The sequence below is a fragment of the Phalangium opilio genome, unplaced genomic scaffold (genome assembly GCF_054372755.1).
Source record: "Phalangium opilio isolate 3A_F unplaced genomic scaffold, DU_Popi_V2 ptg000082l_1, whole genome shotgun sequence".
NCBI lineage: Eukaryota > Metazoa > Arthropoda > Arachnida > Opiliones > Phalangiidae > Phalangium > Phalangium opilio.
The window spans coordinates 306,965-332,052 of NW_028324189.1; the positions used below are offsets into that span (position 1 = coordinate 306,965).

A 25,088-nucleotide genomic window follows, 5' to 3' on the forward strand; every position below is an offset into this window, starting at 1 on the left:
CATAACATGAACAAATTATAATCAAAACACGGGTATAGTTATTATAGCAGGCAAAGACCCTTATTACAGGTATACCGAAATGTCTTTTAACTTTTGCCCCGACATAGAAAAAAAGAACCAGAGCAAAGATATTATTAAGGAGGTCATCAGACCGAAGACAATACACTTCGTTGTTATCTGCACGCTTGAAAGCAAAATGTTAAGGAGTATTTCCGGTATGGTATTATAGATCTTTTACATCCGGTAAAACACTAAAGAATAGTCCAACGTTTTTCGCATTAAACATACACCTATCAACATATCGATTTATATTAAGTCAAACATATCCGGACTATTGTGAAATTATAACGTTTTGGCTGCAGGTGGCGTTGGTGGTGTTCATGTGTCAACCCTTTACCCTATCTTACAACTTCATTTACAACGTTATTTATAATTTCTTTTCCCAAAAATGCGTCTTCATTCGCTGATAAACCATTTCCCATAGCAAAAGGCTAACCGCCTTTCCCGGCGAACAGTATGTTTCCTATACAAGAAGGTGGCTTTGAAAGATTTGTTTCAAATAAGAAGAAAAGAAAAATGTGGGAAAGTCATTCGGGATGGGGTATCCCTATTTTAGCTGTCTCCCAAATCAACCTTGACCTTCATCCTAAAGAGAAAATTCGCCATATAAAAAAAGAAGAAGAAGGTAGTATACATCCTTCGTATCTCGGAGCTATAGAAGACGAGAATGGGATGGGGGAGAAGGGACCGTCGACCTTTAACTCCCAAGACTTTCGCTTTCGCCTTTCATCGGCGACGCGATGCCGGAAAGCCCGCTACACCACACCACACCACCCTGTCTCTTTCCTCACGCAGTTGGTCGCCCCCCCCCCCTCATAACCAAGGCCTAGCCAAGGTACTACACAAGTTCAACGTTCCGCTAATAGTGGGATGGTGGAAGCGAAACCAACCGAGGGGTACGACAGTCGACTCAAACTTGGCACACCTCACAATCGGAAAAAATCTGGATATAGATAAAGGGAAATTTCCTACCAAGTTTCGTAACTTTAACTACGCTTCAGGGTTGCCAGTAATTTGTGAACTGAATGATTTGAATCGAACAGAATTAAAGGCTTTCAGTCTGTTGTAGATAGCAATTGCACTCGCAACTGCCTGGTAACACTCCATTCTATTCAGAGGAGACTTTGTGGGTTTGAGGTTGGCTAGACTCGCAAAGATTGTTTTGAAGCATTGCAAAGTCCGTTTGTCTTATCCCTCGAAGGCAACGCGAAGCACGCGAGCCTTGAACGAAAGTCCCCTAAAAATAGAGAGGGTCGACGAGGCAGCCTCTTGAAGACGGGAATAGAGATTTCTCCCCGACGCCGCCAAACCCCATCCTCTCTCATCCTCCTTCACCTCCCGTTCACTTACAAGCCATCCCCGCGTCTCAACCCTAGCCCGGCGGTCTGATACAACATCTTTTTCTTATAAGGAAACCGAGAGCCGTAGCGGAAAAAAGAGCAGAAAAAGGTTAGTGGGTAAAAGAAGAAGAATAAGAAAAAGAAGGGAGCCAAAAAAATCTCATCTTTGCTGTCGGGAGCGGTAAAAACAAGTATTCAATCCCCCGCCTTCTTCCGGGTGGTGTGGAATGGGCGAACGAAATTTTCCTGTTTTAGTAGGGCCGGCAGTAAGCAGCGTCAATAAGGGCCTTTAAAGGGCGACAAATTGCTCCAGGAGGTAGAGACAGCGTCAAAACAAAAGGGAGATAGGATTATGGCCCCTTCTCTCGAGCCCTTTTTCTTTCTCCCCTTGTCTTCCGTATTCATCTCGGGGCTATTGGCCCCGTCTTAACTTTAAACGCAAGGCCTAACACCAGAGTCAACGCTCTATGACCCCCCTAAAGTCAAAGACGTTCATATTTTTACCGGCCGGGATTAAGATATTGTTTACTTTTGTCGTTCCATCTTTCAATAGTATAACCAATGCAAGAGTTAATTTTAACAAACGTTCGTGGCACGCAACCGTAACTTTCGTTATATGTCCCTGGACGATATAATTTGCCTAAAACCCGATATTGACCTATTAGAAACTAACGAGGAGTGTATCCGCGAGGTCAAGATCTTGGGCTAACACGATGGGACCACACGACCGAGGAATGTCCCTCAACTCTTCGGAACAAGCGCGTGATTTTCTTTCTACGAGGAAAGTTAATGAAACGGTAAACATTCGGCGCAAACATCATAGAATGCGTAGCACCAATTGAAGCGCGAACCTCTATTGGGTGAAATTACTGTTAGATTAGGGGCATTGCTGACGCTCTGGTTAATTCGCCCGTTTGTTCTTACTCCCTTTTAAGATAATAGAACACTCTCGCGGCATTCAATAGCTTGGTCTAATTTTCAAGGCCTAATTCGACAAATTTCAGAGAGGATTTTGGTTTCGTATTCATCTATTTACACGCTAAGGTATTGAATTCGCCGAGGCGAGATAGGCGAGACTCGGAAGCTTAATAACGCGTATTTTAAATGCCCAGACTCTAGTATAATATGTGCCTAACATTAGATTAATTCAATAAGGTAATAACCAAATCGTATCGAATAGATATTTGGAAATGAAGCCAATATAGCGTACGGATTGTAATATTCGATACGAGGCTCTTCCAAGATTATAAGGCGGGACGGTTTTGAAGATGACATGTCGAGGAGCTCTTTCGAGCCTTGTTACGCAAATATACCGAAACCTTCAAGATCCTATATGGATGAATGAATGTATAACGCTGAATATTTTGGGTTATTGACATAGTGAAAGTGTTTATCAAATTATTTTAAAATTTCACCACATTTCCATGAAATTTCACGGCAATTTTTTGAGGACCTATACCCATTTAAACATATAATGTTAATAAATATAACGAGATTTACGAATTATTTCGCGTGAGTTAAGGGTGCACCTTGCGAGAAAAGTAAACTTTAATATTATTAATATTTTAAACAAATTGGTCGCATTTACTTGGCCTAAGGTGTAAAGACACGCTTATAGTATATATATTGGAAATAGGATTTTGGTTGAAAATCCCAATACATAAGGATGCATTCAATATAAGAGGTATTACGGGGCGTATTTAACGGCCGTTTGAACTCGTATTCCCGAAGGTGGTAAATTTACGCTATAATCATTGGACGAAAATCCAATACGAACGGGCTTTGCTTGAAATCCTTATTTTAAATCCTTTACCCACTTTCCCTCTCTTCCCCGTCTATCATGCTCGAGCTCCGAGCTTTCCAATATTCAAATGCTAACTAAATATTGAATTTAGAAAACATCCTCCGATAGGAACCAACGGTTCCCTTTTAATTGATCCATTATATTCGAAAACTCGACCATGCAAGCGCGAGCTACTATACCCTGATTTTCCAATCCAGATTCGCAGATGCTGTACAAACAGATAGGCCATTTTATCGCGTACAATTTTAGACCAAACACCAAAAAGGAAAGCTTTATACGCGAATTGGAGACGAAATATCGCGGGATTCTTATTAAATTGGTCTAATCTATTCCATGACGAATATAAGGGATAGCCTTCGACAAATAGGATGTAGTTTGACGATGACTGTTTACGCTTAAGACTTGGTTGGAAATTTCTGCGCAATTTACGTACGTCGCGATGGGTAAATTTTAACCAAACCTCAATGAGACTATATCAAGATTGTCTTGGAGGAATTAACTTTAAAGAGGTTTTAATTCCCCGAGAGAGTTGGCAAACTCAATTGGTAGAAACAATCTCAAACCTTCAAATTAACAAGAAAGTTGTCGCGACGCGACCCTTCAGTTTTGGGCGTCCATATTGCCAACTGAACTATGACCTCACTATGACGTTTTTCCTATCCTATTTCTTTTTCAATTCGGTAATTTTAATCCGCAGAATGGGATAAATTTATCATTTTTGTTCAAGCGACAGCTCCTTTGAACAATTAATTGAATCACTTTAATGTATCTAGGGGTTCGCTTTGATCTCAAAATATCGTTGACCAAGGCCCGTTGGGCGCCAAGGCCTCAAAACGAAAATCCCTAGTTTTAAATGCCAAAAAGGAAAAGATGGGGTCGGGGGGGTAGGAGGTGAAGAGGGGTAATTTAAGGGGAAAGGAGAACGAGGCCCGCGTAGGAAATGAAGTTCCGATGAAAAACAGAATCTCGATCGATAGTAAAATAGGTGGTCCTAATGAAAGTAGAAGGCTTAAGGCTGGCTCGCCTCGCGCTTCCCCCAAAGCTTGAAGGGAAAATTCAATAACGTTTGAAGCGTTCCCTATCTTGGCCCTAACGTCATCTCGTGACCTTTCGGGACCCGGAGGAAAAGAGGCATAGGCGGCCATCAGCGAGGAAAACGGAATATTAAGGCGCGAGCGAGAGAGGCAAAAATCAGTCATAGGCAGGAAACCATGCTTGTATTCCTAGATCCGGACCCGCAGTGTCCCGAAGGTGTAACGTTATTTATAAAAAGGAAGATGTTGTGCGCCATGTAAGTGTGGTTGGTTGGTGGTACCATACATTTTCTCCCTTCCTGAGCAATACTACTCGGGGACATACAACTAACCCGAAGGGTAACGAATATGACTTCCGACAAACATTTCTCAAGAAAAATTCTATCTACAAAAGCCCTTAATAGGGAAATGACATTGTTATGGTTACGTAATATAAAGTAACATTTATGGTAGCTAGGGTGGAACTATTTTAGTTTGTTCTGGTTTTGTAGTTAAAACACTAATTGTCAATCGTAGTGTCAAGTTAAGTTGGCACTTTCAACTTCAAGAAATTATCATATCATGGTTTTAAAGGTAACGTGAACTCACCTTAAATGAGCTGTCACTTCTTGGGTCATCGTCGTTAAGTTGACTGGCTTGAAACTGGCGTTTTTCCGCCCTCATCTAAGTAAACAAACAAACAAAAATACAATAATAAATATCTAAATTATAAACAAATAAACACTGAACAAAATTCACGATCACGTCAACATGAAATTACTTTCCGAAACAAAATAACAAAATCCAATTCCGATCGAAAGGGTTATTTACTAATAGAGTATTTTTCTTATTATAATAAAAATCGTAGATTAAGAAGATTTGGTATTTAATGTTTTTAAAGCCATTAAATTTTCGTCATTAAATTTCGAGTACTAGACGATTATGGTAATTTCGAAAACTTTAATATTACCAGGATTAAAAAAAAACGATCCAACGAAATAATAGAACCAAATTTTGAACCTAAACTGGTTTCTAATTAAGAAATGAAAAAAAAAAGTTCGCTTTATATAATGACCAAGTAAATCACGCTAAAATATTATGCAAAAATATGAAGTCCTTCAAAACATAACAGAATACGAAAACAAGAGACCATTAGTATAAACTGAAATAACCTTCTTTGTTTAACTTTGTTCGTTATAACTTCAGTTGCTATGGGTATTAGCCAAAATTGGTTTATTTACATCAGACTAACTTGATGTTGAATATTATAAATAAAAATTATTCAGTGTTAAGGCTGGTTTTCACGGGAGCAGAAACTGAGGCAAAAAACGGAGCGGAATATTTTGGGCCGCGGCCGAAATTATTCGCAACCAATTATAGGCCTGTATTGTATAACGTCAAAAATGATGCGACGTTCTATACAAAAATCATAAGTTTATAAGATATGTTAAATAAGTATGCCTTCGTTATGTAGAGACAGCTCGAGCTTGTTCTAAAATTACTAATTTGATGTTCTTTAATTTAAAACATTAAATATAAAGTTCTTTCAAGCGTTGTGTTATTCCATACATATTCATACGCTTTATATAATGTAAAGAAAATTCTCATGAAAAACAAGACATCTGTTTTTAATTCAAACGAGTGGTCGGCTTCTTCATCATAGTTTATAAAAATCGCCAACCAGAAAATTCGTAATTAGCAATCAAGTATATAAGTTACAAAAAAACCTGTTTGGGAATGCTGCCCAAAAGCCAAGCGAGCGAGCGAGCTATAGCTAAAAGAAATAAACGGCGTTCAAGGTCAAGGACGATCTTATAACCGCATTTGAAAGAAGAACCCCCCCCCCCCAATGCTATTCCCCCGAGCAATTATATACGGGTCATCTTTGAAATTAATATATAGATATATTTCAAGCAGAAGCTAAGGAACGTCTGGCAGCAAATACCTCACGCCAACTATGATACCTGCTTAGACTAAACCATAGAGAAAATGCTAACCAGGACGCCAATGCATGTGTCTAGTCTTATTTACCAAGTGTTAACTGAAAAATGAACGCGTTACAGGGAGCATAAAATAATTGAGTGCAAGACATTTGGGTGACGATAATTGCGAGAACTTTAATTTGGGTGAGCGACAATTGAGTGAATAAAAAGTTTATTTTGTAAAAATCCATACTTCTTAAAAACCACAAATTTGGATGATAAAAATGTTACGTTCTATGATGTCAGGCCAGGTTAGGTTTAGTTCAGTTGGGTCAGGTTAGGTTTCGTCTTTCACCAAACGTTTATGATTTATCAACAAATTAGTACCCAATCAACGTTCTGTCGGTTTCATTGCCACCCAACTGTCGCCCACTCAATTGTCGGACACCCAGGCCTTGTCACCCAAATGTCTTATTCACCCAGTTGTCGTATGACCCCAGTATAAATGCCCAAATCTCCTATGATAGCTTAAAAGTATTTAAAACCTCTCTTAATTTTGAAGGAAGAAACTTTTAGTAAACAAATTCCAAACACATGAAACATTTAGTGGAAAAACTGACTCCACGTCAGCCAAGACTGCCAAGTTGTATTAATTTTGAAATGCGAATGATGGTTCGAAATTGGCGTCCTGATTTGTTTGTCTATGAATAAACGCGGCTTCAATCTACCTGTTCTAGAAGCGCCAGCTATAGTCCACAAAAACGACATTCTCGAAAAGAAATTTTTCTTTAACACATCCGTGGCATGAAAATTCAAGATTTTAATCATAGGTGTGGCGGCTTTCCAACGAAAATGCCATAAAAATGAACGCTTCAAAATTTAACAAAATGTTACTGAACGGCTCGAGCCTTCTTATCATTTGGCGTTCTGTTTACGCGTAAAAATACCACACCTAATTAGAAAAACAATATTTTCAGATACAATCAACCTATAGACCTCATCCGTTCATCTACTGACATTATCCAGGGCTTTGAAAAAGGCTTAACATTGAGATATTTTTCATTAGATCCTTTCCAAGGTTGTAACAGAGCACGAAATCAAACAATACGAGAAAACTATAGTAGAACCCCATTAAAAGTTAACTTGGCCGCGCTCAAAGTGCAAACCGGATCGCATTACCTCTGTCACTAAAAATTATTCATTACTATAGAAGCGAAAGAAAAGAGACTCTGTAAAGTTATAATGAAATTTCGAGATAAAATATGCCCCTTAAAAAAAGATAGTATCAATCACCGGGCCTCAGACAATTCAAGGTCTACCTCTCTAATAATCTAGCTCTGAAAGATGTTTAAGAAGAGAAGAAAAAAATGGATGTAGAAGCCAATATGGGGTTATTAACTATCGTCACCCTGCATGGCAGCCTTTACGAGAACGCCATGGCTAAAGGGCAAAAGTTTTTAACGAATTTAAGACAAAATTGACAAAGAAAAGATTATATTTCTTTATTTCTAATTTCATCGAATGAAAGAAACTATATCAAAGGGTTTTTTTTTACATTTAACTCAAATTAAATTTACTAGAAAGCCGACTTATTTTTTAACTAAAACGACTAGCAATGACTGAAACCAGATATTGTTTTTTTTTGTTGAACTTGAATTGTTATTTCAGTAAACATTGCATCACATCTCCAACGAAATATGATTATATATTTCATGTTATCATACTCGTAATTCATATTCCAAGTCATGGATTACTTTCATATCAAGGGTAAGTAGCCACGAAGTAAGATAAAAACATGGATATGCTACAGTTTTCACGGATTAGGTTAAAACGCGAATAACCTGAATTGGCTATTCGATAAAATGTTGTTATAAAGTAAGTTGAAGTCTTCCCAAGCAACCGAAATTTACTAATTTAGTGAGATTCTTTCCGTTCTTGACACGCAATTAACCTAAGATATGTTCTAAATACCTAGCACGATAGTATGTGTAGCTATAATTGAGCTGTTAAAGTTTCCAACTGCGGAGGAACCGAAAAAGAAGAAAATACCTCAAAAGCAGCTGAAATTGGCCGTTTTTCTCACGACTCGCAATTGTATCGATTCGATCTGAACAATATGGTAGGTAGTAAAGCTAGTTCCCATAAAAATTGAGCTTAAAAAAAAAAATAAAATAAAAATATAAAAGTTTTTATCAAGCTTTAATAACGAAGACGACCTCCCAGTCATGAAATGAATGCCCATGCAGGTTAGGTAGGAGTTGCATGGGCCTCCAACCGACCGCTAAAGTCGTGAGCGCCCTACGGGGGTCCCGTCAAAAGAAAAATAACCTTCAACGTGTTAAAGCTTTCTAACAAATTGTTTGGATATACCTAATGGGCAGTAGAAAATCTTTTGAGAAAGATTAAAGTAGATACATCTTGCTTATTTGGCGATAATTAGAGCCGAATGACCGTAGCCAGACTAGACACGAAATTGCCGCTGACCTACTTTTTCCCCCAAAAAGATACCACCATTTTTAAACCAACGCCTATAATCTAGCAATAGTTAGTTTCAAAAAACTTCTCTACTAGTTAATCCAAAGATAATTTTCTCGCAAGCTTTTGAGATTAAAATTAGATCTTCAAACAAGATTTAGCTTTAGGTTTATCTAAATATTTAGTATAAATGAGTAATTAACCAAGTCGTGATGTCATCCATTACCGCTGAACGTTGTTGATAATTGCAATCCAGTTTCGAAATCGTATTTTGACATTTCTCTTTGAACCAAATCAAAAAGCGCGAACGAAATCTGTTTGCCATCTGGGGTAACAAACAGCTAGCGCGATTATTGGACATGATACATGTGGATATAATTAGAGAGAGATTTTTTCAGACGAAAAACTATTTCGTTATAGCGCAGGCGTTTCTGGCTAAAAACCCCCAAACACATCTGCTTTCGCCTTTGTTTACGTTTTATTTTGTTCCTTTTTTTTCCAACCGTTTATAATTTGTTCAGGCGCCAATGGTTCAGATATTTTTCATTTCTAAATACATATTCTTTACATTGAGACAGACATTTCATTATGTCTATGTACATTTCCATAAACATTTTTGCCAAAATATTTTAAGACAAATTAAAAATGATATATGAATAAAAACTTGATTGTTTTAAGTCGTCTGCTCTCTCACATCTGAATAGGGAAATGAACGTACCGACGTGACCAAAACGAAGTTAACGACACGAACGTAAAATTGTTGACTATTCTGCATGGGCCTTAATGGGTTCAAAAATGGCTCTAACAACTGTGATAACCAATATGGTTTTTTCTTACGTTCTGAGGCTTTAAATGAGAGTTAAGAATATGGCATGTAATCATGCAGAACCACATGAGACGTACAATTACACTTATTAACTTCTTACATCATCATAAACATGAAAATTAGATTGATGGTTTACGTTCTTAAAATTCTCCACATGGGAGGTCGAAACCAAAAACCAAAAATCTTAGGGCCTAGTACTTGGATAATTTAGATTTTCACGGTATTGAAACCCCGCCCAAATACTTTGCATGTTGGTGGCCCGAAAAATCAGTGTAATAATTATCTAGACCTACTAAACAATCGAGCAAGATGTTACTCTACCGCGCCAATAGCGTATCTGCACGAATTTTCGTGTACGAAAACTGGGCTAGTAATTAGATTAAGGAAAATTTTAATTAAGCCAGCGCAAACAAAAGGGAAGGCTGCGAGGGAAGAAATAGCAATTAATTTCTTCTTTCGGTGAACACTTTTACGCGAGGTCTAATGAAAAGAAAAATAGTGAAAAATCCAGCTCATAATCGTTGTTTCGCTATGGACCTACTCTATCTATCTCTTTTCTATTGTATATATATATAAAACCAGGGTTCCCAAATTATAGCGCAGCTGCCTAACGTTCCCAGACACGGGCATTAACCTCAACGAGGCCCCCTTGAAAAAAACCCTACAGTCTGGCTATACACTACTAAATGTCATCCATTATATTTGAATATCTTTGGTCTATTCAAGAACTGCCAGCCCTGGACTTAACTGGTTTCTACATTTCTAATGTACATATAGGACTACATATCCTACTACAAAATATTTCTCTTAAAAACGACTGCCCAAGTAAAGAATAGGTTTTTCGCTACCGGTATTGTCATCGTTTAATCTTAAGTCATCCCCTTCCTTAAAAATCCTTCGCCGGATTTAGTTTCATGGGAACACACAGAGAGGTTAAGAGAATATTTTTTATATCGTCTTCGAATTTTAGATAACCCTTTCATCCGCTTCTTTATACCGTGGGCCCGTGGCGAGATTAAAGTTAACGAAATTAGCTACCACGGTAATCCAGGTAGAGCAAGGGTCAGTACACAAACCGTTGTACAACATTCGGGCACTAACTATGGTAATATCCTGGAGTTTTAACCAGTTCAAAGTTGATCTACGCACTGTTTTTACCCCAGTGTCGCCAGGCCGTTTGTGAGCCAAGATACTACCGGGGGGGGGGAGGGGAAGGGTAGCGGTTCAGTTTGGATCAGTACACGCCTCACGGAGGGCCTGACAACATTGCACTGAAGTTAAAGATGAGAGAGTGGGGAGGAATTTTCTCTATCCCCTTTAGTGAAAACTATTAGTGTCAACTTTGGTCATAGATATGCTTAGAAGTGTAGGCGAGGGACCTGGATAGTGAGACTGTGAGACAGGACATACGCTATTGTGAAACATCCCTGCCCCAACTGGCGCTCCGAAAAATTACTTCTACACTAAATACGTGTATTTAACAAGCTAAATTGGTAGCAGATCCAATACATTCAGGTTAAAAGTTCAAGTCTATGAATTTAAGAAAGCACCATTAATTTTCTTGTATGACGTGGATGCCTGACGGTAATTCCCTGGAATGGTAAGTCTCAAAGATCGATGAATAAAAAAGAATAATAAAATGCGTAAAATTGTCTAGTTTTTATCCGATGACATAAGGTTCGAGAAATTCTATACGGAGTTTATAACAATATAAAAACGGATGCTAACGAAGACTATTTTTCAAAAGCGGAACTAATCGGCTTTTTTCCGGAGCCTAAACGAAAGAAACATTTCGCTGGCATAAAAAATGGTCCGAAAGAGAAAACAAGATGAGCCTGTATAGTCAGTCAGACAGCTAACGCGTCCAAAAGAGCTTGCTTGGAAGAAGAAAATTTTAGCTCGTCGCTCTTTGGGCCGTCGCTAAACCAACGAACAATGGATCGTTTGAAACTGGTGAACAGCTGCGAGGCCAAACAGGGACCACTGTTTATAGAGAAAAGACGAAGAGAGTTTCTCTCTGGCAACGCTGCCCGTACATTTATAAGCGTCTAGGCATCACGGAGGGCAACAGATGGGCGACCCCGTAAAGTAAGAGCCAAGAGGATAAAAAAAAATTGGGAAGTACAATGGCCGGAACCAGCTTCAAAAAAGAGGATGGGGGAAGAAATATATAGTTCCGAAAATGGTTTCATGGCATGGTAGAGGTCCTGGTTGAAGCATCGTGGTAACCCCTGGCTTATAGGGGCAACACCCCCTGGGTCCTGTGGATGGTAATTTTGACCTTTTTCTGATTTTGATTCGATGTAGTGGTAGGGGGCATGATAAATAGGGCTCAAAATGAACATCGGGACTAATAATCGCTCCCTGATCCGCCTTATTTTACCTAATACCATTAATCCCCCGAAAGATGTCCTTGCTATATTTGTTATCGGACTGTCCGTCGATTAGAGACTACGCTATAAAAAATGGCTCACTTCTTGGACATACGCCAGTCGAATAGCGTTAAAATTTACTTACAAGCACTTCTATAGTCTTTAAGTCTTTTGAAAAGTAATAAAAAATGAAGGTCAAAGTTTGCTTAGTGAAATTAATGGAGAAATATTTAAATTAAGATTACTTGGAGCGAACTGTCTAGACAATACTCGAAATTCGCTTTGAAGTTTTTGGTGGATATTGATTTAGACTAGGCTAATGGAGTTTTAAGAGATAATAAAGGGTACGTACACGACATTGGCACTACACTATAAAGGTATGTATTTTACGCATTACTTTACTTACTTTTTCCTTCTTGGTCTTGAGCTGGTCGCATTTCCGCATTTTACAAATTTGATGACTTCGGACGCTTTTACAGGGTCCGCATTGTCCGCAGTTTTCTTTTTTCATGCACCCGGGGCATTCCCCGCACCTTTTTCTCTTCTTCTTGGTAACTTTACCGTCCGGGTCCTGCAAGGGGGTCCCAAGAGGGGTCAAGGGATTAGGCGGTGTCATGACTCCGTCCCCCCATCCACCGTGGTCCGGGGGAAGCGGAGCGTGATGGTGGTGGTGCGGAATGTGGGGCCCGCCGACACCACCCGGGATCCCGCCGCCGGGTCCCCCACCTACCGATAAGGGTTGCCTCGTCGTCGATGATATGGAAGGCACTTGAAATGAATTCTCCTGCGTGGAAGAATCGGGTTCCATCTTCATCTGCTTGGCGTTCTCGAAGTTGGGACCCCCTCTACCGGGACCCCCGAAGGGCGCGTGTTGCGGAGGCCCTAAAGGTCCTCCGTGGTGATGCGTTTGCATATAATGATGATTTCCGGGAAAATGAGGGTGTTGGGGTCCGAAATGAGGGCTCGACGGGGGCATTTGGGGACCGCCGGAAGACACGGGCGGAGTGGCGGAATTCATGGATCTCAGTTTTTCCGCCGGAGTCGGAATACGATCGTTGGGAGGATGACAGTCACCGGCGCTTCCCGGAGACTGAGTGGAATTGAAATGTTGAGACGGTGGTCTGGAAGGCGTTCGCGGATTGTCGCCTGGCTCGGGTGGACCTTGTTGGGCGCTGTTGGGTCTCATCCCGGGCGAGTCGCGCATTCCTTGCGACTGCGAATTTTGGCTGGAAGGCGAGTGTTGGAAGTTTCCCCCAGCCCCGATCTGTTCCCAAGGTCTGTATCCCACGTTGGAAGCCGGCGTACCTTCTCGCGGAGGCTGGTCTCTCGGACTTTGGGGTGGAGGCGTGGGCATTAACGCGTCCGTTGAAGAAGTGGAATTGGAATTCTTATCCAACAACCGGGCGGTCAATCCTTCGGAGTTGTGGTGCTCCCCAGTGTTATTTTGGCCTCCGCCACCGTCCGTCGCTCCACCGTGTTTGGCGGAGCCACCCCGGGGCGAATGACTACCACCTTTACCGGACGTTAAATGATGGTTGTTGACGTACGGCGAAGAACCGGAATTGTGGTACAAAAACGGCACGTTGTTACCGAACCCCGACGAACCGAACGAAGGGTTTCCCTTGCCGAAAAACTGTTGCTGAACCGGGTGTCCGTTAGTCGGGTCGAAAGGCGAACCCGCGTGCACGAATCCGTGATGCGGGGGTGGGCCGACGCCCGGGGGTGGTCCATAGCCCCCGCCAGGGAATCCTCCCGCTCTTAGCGGATCACCCAGGGAAAATTCTGGAGGACAATGTCCGGGTAGTACCGCGTATGGAGGTGGTGCGTGCGGATGAGGCGCACCACCCATTGGTCCCCAATGATCTTGATGTCCGACGAATGGACCCGGGCCGGGTCCGACCGGAGTAGGTTGCGGCCCATAGTTTCCAGGCAAACCCGGCGGAAGAGAGGCCTGCCTACTATCATTCATTCTCTGCACTTTGCAGATATCCTTTTCGTTTCACATCTGTAATTAAAAATGAAACGGAGAGTTAGACCTTGCAAAACAATTTACAAACGAGATGGGATTCGTATTTGGGTCAAAATTGAAACGCCAATTAGTACTAGTGTCAAACACAATGGAATTTATCACAGATTCGCGAACAGTTCTTTTTTTCTTTCATTTCGATCAAAGCGGGACACCCACGCCTATGTAACTAAGATTAACAGAAATCAATTAAACCCGACGTTACTCCAAAACAAATACAAACAGAACTAACGAAAGCTGGCATAACACAACGTCCGTTTAACCCACTACACCGTATAATCGTATATTTAACTTTGTAAAGGTTTTTGAGTACAATGAAACTAATGTTATATTTTCTTTGCCTACAATATAAATGGCGCAAAATATTACAATATTTTTCCATCTAAACCGAAAGAAGAATTGCAATGAAAAAATGCATTTTTCAAGGACTCTAAAAGCACGAAACGAGTTTAGACCGAAAAAATTCCCTTCGATTGTTTCCCAGCCATTTCATATGAAAAAAAAAAATTATGAACTCAAGACTATACGGCCACGGAAAATTACGTCTGACATTTTCGCTTCGATGCGGATTTTCTAAATGATTAAAGAAAATAAATAAAATAGAGTCTGACTGCGTATGAAATCGCTTTTCCTGTAAATATCTCATACAGGCCAGGCCGGATACAGGGGGTCGTGGGGGGGGGACACGAGTGATCTACAATGTATCTTTGCCACAAAAATGTTTTTCCAAATGTTTGCCCCTTTCCCCCTTACGTCTTAATCCTCTAAAGTCGATACCAATTAAAATATTTTTGAGGTAACCACTCCTATATATATCATATATAAAATTTAACCACGCCTTAAAAAATTATGATTAATATTTTAAAAATAAAATTTATTTGGGTGGAGTCTATAATTTGGAGCAGCTACATAAAAATCAATAAAAAAATTACGAAATTAAATTACTAATTAGATGGTACAGGATAATTTAAGCGAAATACATTTAAGTAGATAGGCAAAGGTCTATGGTAAACGGTCACAAAAGGTCAATGGAAAATGGTCACAAACGGTAAAGAAAGCCCATGGAAATTGGTCACAGACGGCAACCTGACCCCTCAAATGAACCGGGACTAATCTAACCTAACTCACGGTAAATTTTCTGAAAGCTTCATGAAGTCCAATGAAAAATACTAGCTTGGACCTACATTAAATTACGCAGCAAAACTGAATATTAAAGCCTATTTTAAACTATTAATAAATCTAAAAATTCCGAGAGTAACTACAGCCAACATCAATTACGGTCCTAACGGAAAAGTTCATATGTCACAAAGTGTATCCAAAATACTGATTCAACACAATTAGATCAACTTATAAAAAAAGGTTTACATCTACGCTAGTTGATGTTATTCGTAAAACTTTGGGCTGAGCGCCAAAAATGCCGTTTTGGGAACGGAGAGTAGAAATTAAAAACAAGTCGGAGAAGACCAAAAACGAAAAGACCAAAACCTCGTAAGCCAGAAAGGAACTAAAAATAAAAATTCACTAAAATTTTTATATTTAGAATATGGGTGCCGCTTTCAATAATGACCTTACCGAAAAGTCGGAAGAATAATATTTGCAGAAAACCTTTATGAAAAATATCCCGTTATATATATAAAAATAATCCATCATAGAGCCTAACCACTAGCGCGAGCCGAGACCCGAAGCAAACAGATTTTGATATTATATTTTTCGGAACACTAAATTAAATAAAAAAAATCCAGATTAAAAATTAATCAGTTTACCATTTTAAAGGGATCTTATTTTCATTTCAATTTAGGTTAGAAAAAAATTGTTAAGCTTTGATTTGAATTTTGAAATTTCGCGTGCTTTAACAATAGTTTCTCGAGGGGTTAAAGGTGATCAGGTCACGTGCTTTATAATTCATTAAGAGTTGGCTCTAATTTTCTATTTTGCGCGAATTGAAAAATGCCACGTGTTTAGCCAATGATTAGCACAAGCTAGCAACTTAGTACACTCTCATAAATTATTTTAAAAAACAAATCTACAACTAGATAACCTCTGACCCCCGATTAAAATACAAACGGTACCTTTTTTTATCGAAGAACAATAGCTTTAATGTACCAGGAAACAAACAACAAACGAAATTTAAAATATCATAAAGAGCGCGGCCCAAAACTGTTTCGAATCTTTTGGTAAAAACTGACAACTAAATTAAAAGACGTTAATCAAATTTTCAGGCCGTCTAAATTTGGATTACTTCCAATAAAACGTAACGATGGTGTATAGCCAATCACCCGTGGCCATATTTAAAAAAACACAGATGACCTAGGACGACCTATTTTCGAGAGAGAATAAATAAAAAAAATCAAATCCGCAATTTGTAAACAAAATGTGTTTGAATAAATTAAAATTTTAAAAACCAGGCTGAACTGTTTGGTCTTTCCTCCCCCCCCCTCTATAAAAACCTTAAAACACAAGACTTTGCCATTGTTATTTGAGTTAAATGGATATGGATAGGTAACTTTGTAATTATACAGTTTGAACCAAGAAATGGTTTATCAAAAAAAGGAATATATACAGCCCTAAGTGCATGAGATATGTTCCATAAGTTTGTCCCTCGCTTCTGAGAGCTTGTCATGAAGTGACGTAGATGAAACGTCATAGATTCGAGGTAAAGCGACGCCTGGTGAGGCGTTGTCAAAGGCCCAGCACGGCCCACAAAACCAGCATAGGAAATATGGAGACACTATATTATTCCTATTAGGTTTTCGTGTATTCCTGGTCGAAATAATAGAACTTGCTCAACTATTTCTTGAAGAAACACTGGTTTTTACATTAGTAGATGTATTCACCATAAATATTTATAAAGTTCAAAGAATTTATAAACACGGTAGAGGGTTTTCACTATATTTTTGATGCATATTTCTCGGTGGGATTTTAGCGCAACAACATTACACGTGAGAGAGAAACGAGCGCCAATGGCCTAATTTTAGAACGAATTCAAAGCTGGATAAAAATAGAATATTTTGGCGTCTCTTTCGTTGGGGGTTGTAACGTTCTCGGGCGATGGGTAAAGCCGTCTTAAGTGTTTGTGTATAAGACAAAAAAAATATTTCAAGTATCCAGAATTGCAGATTGCGATTTAACAACGTGAAACTACATCGGAAAAGCCCTTGAAGTGTAATTAGACATTGTTAAAAAATACCTTAAACAATACTGTGATTAAAGTATAGAGATTGTAAACATGGCGCCTGTAGATTGGCATAGCTTGACCCCTGGAAGGCCCATATATTATAAAACCCATTGTGGAAGGCCCAACTATTTTTAACTCCATTCTAGCCCTAAATATTTTTAAATATTGGGCCACTCTGGAAAGTCCAGCCTACTTCAAAACCAAACCAAACCAAACATTAGTTACATGGTCGAATTTCAGCCCGATATTTCCAAAGAGAAATTTTTAATTATACATTTCCAAAATTCCCAACCAACTTGAAATTATTTGAAAAATGATGCTGCACCACCACCAAATGTCCAAAAAAGGGGAACAAGAAAAAAAAAACGTACACAATAACCACACCAAACTGTCTAAAAAAGGATAGAGATGAAACCCTCGCTAATAGCTTTAACCACACTGTCAACTTATATCAGATACAAGTCAAATGATCCTGCAAAGATTGATCGAAACTACAGAAGCGGCATTTATAGGCAAGGCGGCTACCAAACCCCATAGTTCAGTTCAAGTTGAAAATTCACCACCCTCGGCGCCTTGAACCACGTTATTATACATAACTAAAGGTTAAGGTTGTACGTACTGAAGACTGAGAATGATTGGAAGAATCTATAGCCACCATACTATGGTCCTAAAGAACGGGTTTTGGCCCTTTTCTCCTCTCTAAGTTCCAAGTAAAGAAACCCGAGCTATGCCTAAGGTCGCCCAAAAAAATAGGGAAAGGGCAAGGCGAGTTAGCGAGGTCAGGCTGAAAATAAGGACGGGGGGGGGGGTAGGTAAGGGGTGGTGCCCGCTAGGGGGGGTCAGTCTTAAAACGAGAAAAAAGGCTATGGCTGGTCCAATGTAACACATGGTTCGGTACACAACCTGGGAACCGACAAGAGTTCAGCAGCCAGATGTTATGGTTGTACAGAAGAAATTTGAGAGGACTGCTCCAAAGCTTTGCTTGGCTCTTGGTAGTCGTTTTACCCAAGGGGTTGGATACTTTCCGAACGGAAAATAATCTCGCGTTTATAAAACTGAGAGACCTTAAAACATAATAATGTACCTTAAAAACTTTTCTAAAAGGGTGTAATTTTAATTAATTGGAACACAGAACTCGTGACCATATCTTAATTAACAACGCAATTCAACCACTATCTACACTACAACAGAATGCGTAACTTGAAGTATTCTGTTCGATTCAGGTCCAATAAAAAATTACTGGCATCCCTGAAGCGCATGCTGTTAATGTTAAGAAAGGGGGAGGAGCTGTGCAGAAACTTCCTGACAATTCAAAAGGTACTTTTTCAAACTTGATATGAATTTCGTCTATCCGACCCCTCTGGTTTTCAGTTGGGCAGGACCCTCGCGGGGCTAGTGTTCGCCAGAAAGAATATAATTGCGAGAGGAAAGACTTTTTCCAGAGCTATCGTGTAGAACTGTGTTTTTATAAATGCCCTTTTTTGGGAAAAGTCTAAAAAACCAACTCTGGTTCTTTGATAAACTGCTTTCTTTTCAAGCTTCGAAACATTAACGGAATTCGAGATGGGATTTGCAGCTTTTTGGCGTTTATTCATACGAGGGGATCGACACTTCTAAAGCGGTGCTCAGACTGGAACATAAATACGGATGATGGACAATAATCAATTCTCGTGCCGCTCTGGACTAGCTCAAAGAGTTTTATCATTACGTGGTTTAAAGCTTACGGTATAAGGAGTATCTGGCCCCTCGAAACTACACATGGACTCTTTTACGGTTTCCCAAAGTTTACTGGGTTTTATTGGGGAAACGGCTGGTAGTTACGATTGGATAAATGGGAGTTAAAAATGTGACATTTTGCCCAAATATCTTCTCCTCTGATTTGAAACAGATCCGCGGTGGTAATTTTACTATCGGTTGACCCAGGAACCGACAGCGCAATTTTACTACATTTTAGTTTGCGCGCCATACGGTCTGTTTTGTGGGAAAATCTATATTTTTAACCTCATGTGTGCACGTCAGGGGTAACATAGAGCTGAAGCCTTAGGGTGTGAAGTCAGTTCAGTTCAGTTTACATCGCGATTTAGAAGTGGCATCCGTACAAATATGACGTAATAAAATTCAAGATGATGTTTCTCATGTAAATTTTAAAATTTTCAATTCTTGAAGATATCATAAACCAAATGAACTGAACTGAATCGACAATGCTACTACATTAGGGAATTTTAACTAATTAATTCCTTGCTCGTGGAAGAAACTTACCAGGAAAATTTCTTTTGGTTTAGATTTAAACTTAAAGAAAAAAAAAGATACAGTCCCAAATTAAAATTTGATGAATTTTCTGGCGGGAAAAACGAATCGAAATCGCACGTGGAATAAAATAAAATGCGGGAAAAATCATGGGGATTTTCATCGGAAACGAATGGCGCGCGGGTTGATTTGGCGCGAGCGATTTTCACGTGCGTGCCTTGGCAGCTGTCATGGCTGTCAAGAAAAGAGGAAAGGCCTCTCAAGCGCGTTCGGAACAGTTCAGCATATCGGACTCGCATCCAATTCGAAAACAGGCCAAGCCTATCGCTTCCGAAGACCTCTATAGAGAGTGTGATTCATTTCTTGGGGGTTTTACGCATTACGAACCGTTATTACTTCTTACTCATGATAAACACAATTTTTTTATAAAGAGTTATAAAAGAAATTATTAATTTCTCACAAGAATAACGAACAACTATGTCTTTCAAATTTTCTTATCAACAATATTAAAATGAATATTTTTTGGTCAAATCAGTTAATAGCTTTGAAATGTATAAGTTCTATATATATATATATATATATAGTTTTTATTAGTTCAATATCTATAACTTTTATTTTTAATCCGTCAAGCCTTTATTTTTTATACCTTGTTTATTTCCATTGGGAAAGGAATAAGGCATTCACGTTCACTGTAACTCAATACCCGTACTTTTAGTTAGTCTTATTGTAAATAAAAGATAACGATAGCGTATAGATAGAGCTATGGCACCTGGACTGTACTCTAAAATTTTACTGGAAAGGATAAACACACCTAAATAAACCTTTTAGAGTGCGCGCTATGTAATTTGATAGTTTAATTTTTTACCGCTATACTTTTATATACTATATATTGTTTATCGTCGACAACTTTGACGGAGTCCCCTCAATTATATTATTAGAATAGGGAAAATTATATCCAATTTTAGGGTGAAACAGTAAATTTATCAAAGTTGTAGGCCCCAATTGTCAATAAAGAATTAGTGCATTTTTTAAAATTTTTGATTTTCATAAACAATAGTTGGGGAAAACTATTAACAAGACCATTCTGGCTGGGTGGTGTCTGTCCCTTTTACGTGTCTTCTTGCACACATACATATATACGAAAAAAAAAATGAAAGCTACCCGCGAAAAACGTCCGAAAACTTCCGGAGCGTAACCTAGGCCTAGTTCCGAAAAGGAGGATGAAGAAGAAAATAAAGAAGGGATGTGTAAGAAAAAGAAAAAAAAATCGCCCGCGATAATCGTTATCTGTCAGCGAGCGCGCCGCCGTGGTCCTGTCCCGTTTTTCGCCGGTTTTTCTGTACTCTGAACGTAGATTTTGGGCCTTTAGGGTACTACAACGCCAGAGAGAGAGATAGAAAGAGAGAGTCAGGGCAGCCTTTGAGCGAGTAACCCAGGGAGTAAAGAGGCAAAAGAGAGAAGCTAGAAATATACTCCGACGCATCTTCTTCCTTTTATTCGGATGAAGCCGCGCGCCCGCGTCTCTCTTTACGGTTACGTCCAAAGACGATAGGGATAAGGAAAGAAAAAGACGGAAGAAAAAAACAAGAGCAAAACTCCGCCGCCGCCGTGCGGTATAAAAATAGAAAAACCCTGGAGAGATTTTTCCCCCACTCTGATCCAGGCAAAGGCTTAATTTCGCTCGCCCCGCCTGCCGGAGTTAACGGAAACACGAGGCGTCTCTTTTTCTTTTCCGAACAAAGAACGAGAGTTCGGATAAAAACAACGTCCTCGAGAGCGGCGAGGCTAAATAAAGCGACGAAGCCAAGCAAGATCCCGAAAGGATGGCCGCTTGTCACTCTTCTCACCAATTTTACATTGAAATCAAAAGACGAATAACAATAAAAGTATGGGGGAAAGGCCCGTTAGCTTACCTCGTTTTTCCTAACGTTATCCGCTTACAGTTAAGACAACGTTGAAGACGTTGCCATTTTATTTTTCTTTCGCCGCCAAGTACTTTTTGGGGTTCTTCGCTATGCGTTTACGTTGGTGTGTCTCCGAAGCAGCGTTCTCTTTCTCTTTTCTCTCGTTTTAAAAACGTCCCGCGCCGCGAATCACCACAGCTTCGATTTCGAAGCGAGCGCTTATGCCCGCGGCGAGCGACCTTCGTTCTCTCTTACGCGCAGTGGGCTCTTCGTCGTTTCTCCTCGTTTATGTAAATTAACCCGCTCGCCCAGTCACGTGATTCGCCATCCCGCTTCGGCTCGCATCCTCATCCTCCGGAGTCCGAATAAAAACTAGGCCCGTGACAAAAACGAGAGAACGAAAGCGAGGGGGGAGACTCGCTAAGGGGGTGGCGAACCCGAAGAAAAAAAATTCACCAACTGGGAAACGAAAGCCCTCTCGTGGTGGTAGCTACTCTCCGCTTTTCCAAACAGAGTCCTCCTTGGCAAAAAAATAAGGAAGATTTACTCTCGAAAAAGTAAAATTTTCGAAGTGGCCCACGAAAATGCGCGATGCCAAATTCGAATAGAATTTGGAAGAAGCGAAACGAGCTAAAATGTGTTTATTTCCGACAAGGAGAACGAGAAATTTTTCCGATTTTTCGTCTTCTTTTTTCGTCCCCGAAGACGAAGCGACTAGTCTATTTCGTAGTTCAGTCTGCTGGCTAGCAAAGCCGCTAGCGATGATTGGACGTGTTCGGGGGGTTTCCGCTTTTTCTTTTCGCTTTAGGCCCGTTCCTTCGAGGGGGTGCGCCACGAGGGGGCTGCCACTCGAACGTGGGGGAAAGAAAAACGAAAACGACGTCGAAAACGTTTCTGCGGGAAAATGGGGCTCTAACCCTCCCGCTCTTCTCTCTCTCTCTCTCTAGTCGCTAGTCGCTAGCCTAGAGTCTGGGGAAAAATCGCTCCCCCTCGTACTACGAAGCGAGCTCGAAGTCGCGCTCTTGGCTGCTTGCTGCTAGACATAGGGGCTCAGCCGCTGAGAGCGGATTCTAGAATTCCGCTCATTTGACGGAGCGCTTTCGTATCGAGAAGTATTGGGGCAGTAGGGAAAAGGCTCGCAGCGGGGCGGTGCTGTTTTGAAAACCCCCCGCGAAAGTTAATTATTTCGCCGGGAAGAGCTGGCTTTTAGATGGGCTGGACGGCTCGCCGATTGGACTTTCGCTCGCCGCGCTAATTAAAGCAAAATTATAACAGCAATTCGTTTAACCGCCCAACAGAGCCACGACCGAGGCGCTCGCGGCGGCTAAACGACAAGTACAATCTTACCGACGCTTAATGAGCGAATTCGATGAAACCATTTGCTCCATCGCCTTTTTAAAACTACGAAGCCTAACAAAGGACATCCACCGAAGAGGCCTTACCAATCAAATTCAAATTTGACCGATATTAAATATTTAATTTTAGCAAAATTTATTTCGGGCAAACGACAAGGGTCCTTGGAAGGAGAAACGAAGCGCCTTTCGTTTGCTCCCTTTAGAAAGTAACCTTACTGATAAGAAGAGATACTACACGTCTTATCTTAGAACCTGAGAATATCGGTCGCTTAATTACGAGCAGAGACAATAATAACAATCAATAACAGCGTACGATTCCATTATTTTGGCCTTGTTCACATCGACACTTTGAATTGTCAAATTCAGACTGGCGTCGTAGTGCTTCGCTTTATTCATTTACCAACTCCTTTTATTAGTTCCTCCATGACAACCCTGGGAACTGAAATAGCAGTGTTTTTAATCGTCATCCCAGGGAATATATAGGCCTATAACAGAAATTAAATTCTAGGACCTTATTATTGAGTTACTAAAATTAGGATACGCAATTTTATCCTTACATTGAAAAACTTTGTCCCGCTCTTCCAAATTAATGCGTAATTTTAAACATCATCGAGTTTAGAAACTATGCCTATACGGTTTCGTTTTATATTGAAGGATTTATAATTCAATTCTAACCATATTTTTATCTTATCTTCAGAATATATTAAATATTATTATTACAGCGACGAGCCTAAAAAGCAGAAAAACCTGTATAATATCGCGTTTCTCAAGGCAACAATGGAAAAATATCTTATTCGCTACTCCCTCTTCAGTATTATAGCAAAGCTCCAACGTTTTAAAAACCTCTGGGGCAATTTTTTGAAAAATTAACTCATTCATAATACAATTTTCTTAGAATATTTATAAGAACGAACCAGTTTTTGGGGAAAAAACCTTTAAATATTTATAAATTTCTCTGGTACACGAAACGTCTGGTGGTAAATAAATAAATTTTGCCAAAATTTACTTCCAGATCATGCGCAGTGCATGCAATTTGGTTTCGAAAATCTGCGCCATTATTCTTCAGGGATCTATTTTCGATTTTATTAACGAAACCATAAGTTTATGATGAGATATGTCCCATAAGTAACCGATGACAAACTTACGCAACACATCTTATAAAAATTATGATGAAACCAATAAAGCCATAAAGAAGGGCTTTCCAATGTGCCATAGCAATATTTCGTCGCTAACTATTCATTTCAACACCCAAGCTACAAACAAGAGGAAAAGGGGCAAATGCTCCTCTCCCTTGCCACAAAATGGCGAAGAACTTCAGATAATGGAAGGATACTGAGGGAAAACGCGCCTTATTGGTTAAATGGCAGACTGACGTGTAGTATAGACGAGATTTTCACCCCTTTATTTCCCTATCAGGATTCCCACGGACCCTTTAACGCTGGCATCTCAAAAAAATATTTAATTAAGAAAGTAATCGAATTACCAACTCCAATTAAAAGTCATGATTTAACAAAATTAAATTTGAATTTAGAGTTTCTCTAATTCCGGTAAAGGTCCTCGAAGAAATAAAATGTGTTAAGAAGTAAAGTCTAGAAAGGAAAGAGCAAAGATCTTGGTAGGTCCGGAAGAAACAAAACAAAAAAAAAACTGGTGAGCGGGAAAGAAAGCATAGAACATAAGAGGGGGGAGGGATGAGTAAAGAGGGAGGGGGGTCGGTAAGAACTCGCGTAACAGCCTCATATACGCTTTCATTCATCACTTAGAGCCGAACGAGTTGTAGGTGTCACTTTACGTCGCAGCGATCCGGAGCAATAAAAAATATCCGGCAGCTCTTGTATGCGGTCTCCGTTCTCTCTCTCTTTCTCTCTCTCTCACACACTATACATTGCCTTTTTTTCTGCCCTTCTCAATCGAAGACGGAGCTAGTCTGGGATGATAAGGCCCTACTCCGCCCAACCTTCCGCCCACTCTACCAACGAGCTTGCCGCCCGCCCTATCCTATCTTTGGGGGGAAAACGATCCCGCTTAAAGGCTTATATTCAGTCTGTGTTTATATATCTACCACCGGGTTCTCCCTAGCTCACGGTGTGGCCCTTAAACACGCTGTCAACTCAAACAGGGTCCGTTTTCGACGAGAAACGAAAAAAGAAATCAATAAATTCGATATATAACCGATAGGGTCCCGATTTTCTTCGCCCCGTTTCGTTGGCTTTGCAGCTAGGCCTATTTTTCCTGGAACTTTCCATAGGCGGAAGGGCGCGTGCAATGGACGCCAGCTTAAAGACTATTAGTTATGCCTTGTTCGAACCAACGAGTTCAGCAGCGTGAGCCACTATAGTAATTTTTTTTTATCCCAACCAGGGATTAGACTGACAAGTTTAAATTGGACTTAACTTTAAACTAATTTCCGTGCTCCTACAAGATAAATGGAAAATTTTAAAATCATTATTTAATTGCGGAGCCCGGTTGGCTTTAATATTTAATCCCTAATTCAATCATCCAAAGAGATTCACCTCCAAGATAATTGTTGGCCCAAGAGGTTACTCAGTATTATATTATTTTGCGCTAT

General features: G+C 40.0%; 1 protein-coding gene across 3 annotated transcripts in view; it reads right to left on the bottom strand.

The window, feature by feature from the left end:
- Nucleotides 1–25,088, bottom strand: part of Tet (Ten-Eleven Translocation (TET) family protein) — a 74,975-nt gene that overhangs the window by 29,511 nt on the left and 20,376 nt on the right. Inside the window, exons 1-3 of one of the 3 annotated variants that reach the window (XM_089847266.1) lie at nt 21,174–21,922; nt 12,219–13,817; nt 4,827–4,901 (exon numbers count right to left, since the gene is read on the bottom strand). In XM_089847266.1, coding sequence (XP_089703392.1) covers nt 4,827–4,901; nt 12,219–13,781 — 1,638 coding nt within the window. In that variant the 5' untranslated portion in view covers nt 13,782–13,817; nt 21,174–21,922. Of the gene's footprint in view, nt 1–4,826; nt 4,902–12,218; nt 13,818–21,173; nt 21,923–25,088 lie in introns of those variants that run through there. The other 2 variants (XM_089847268.1, XM_089847269.1) reach the window with 2 other exon arrangements.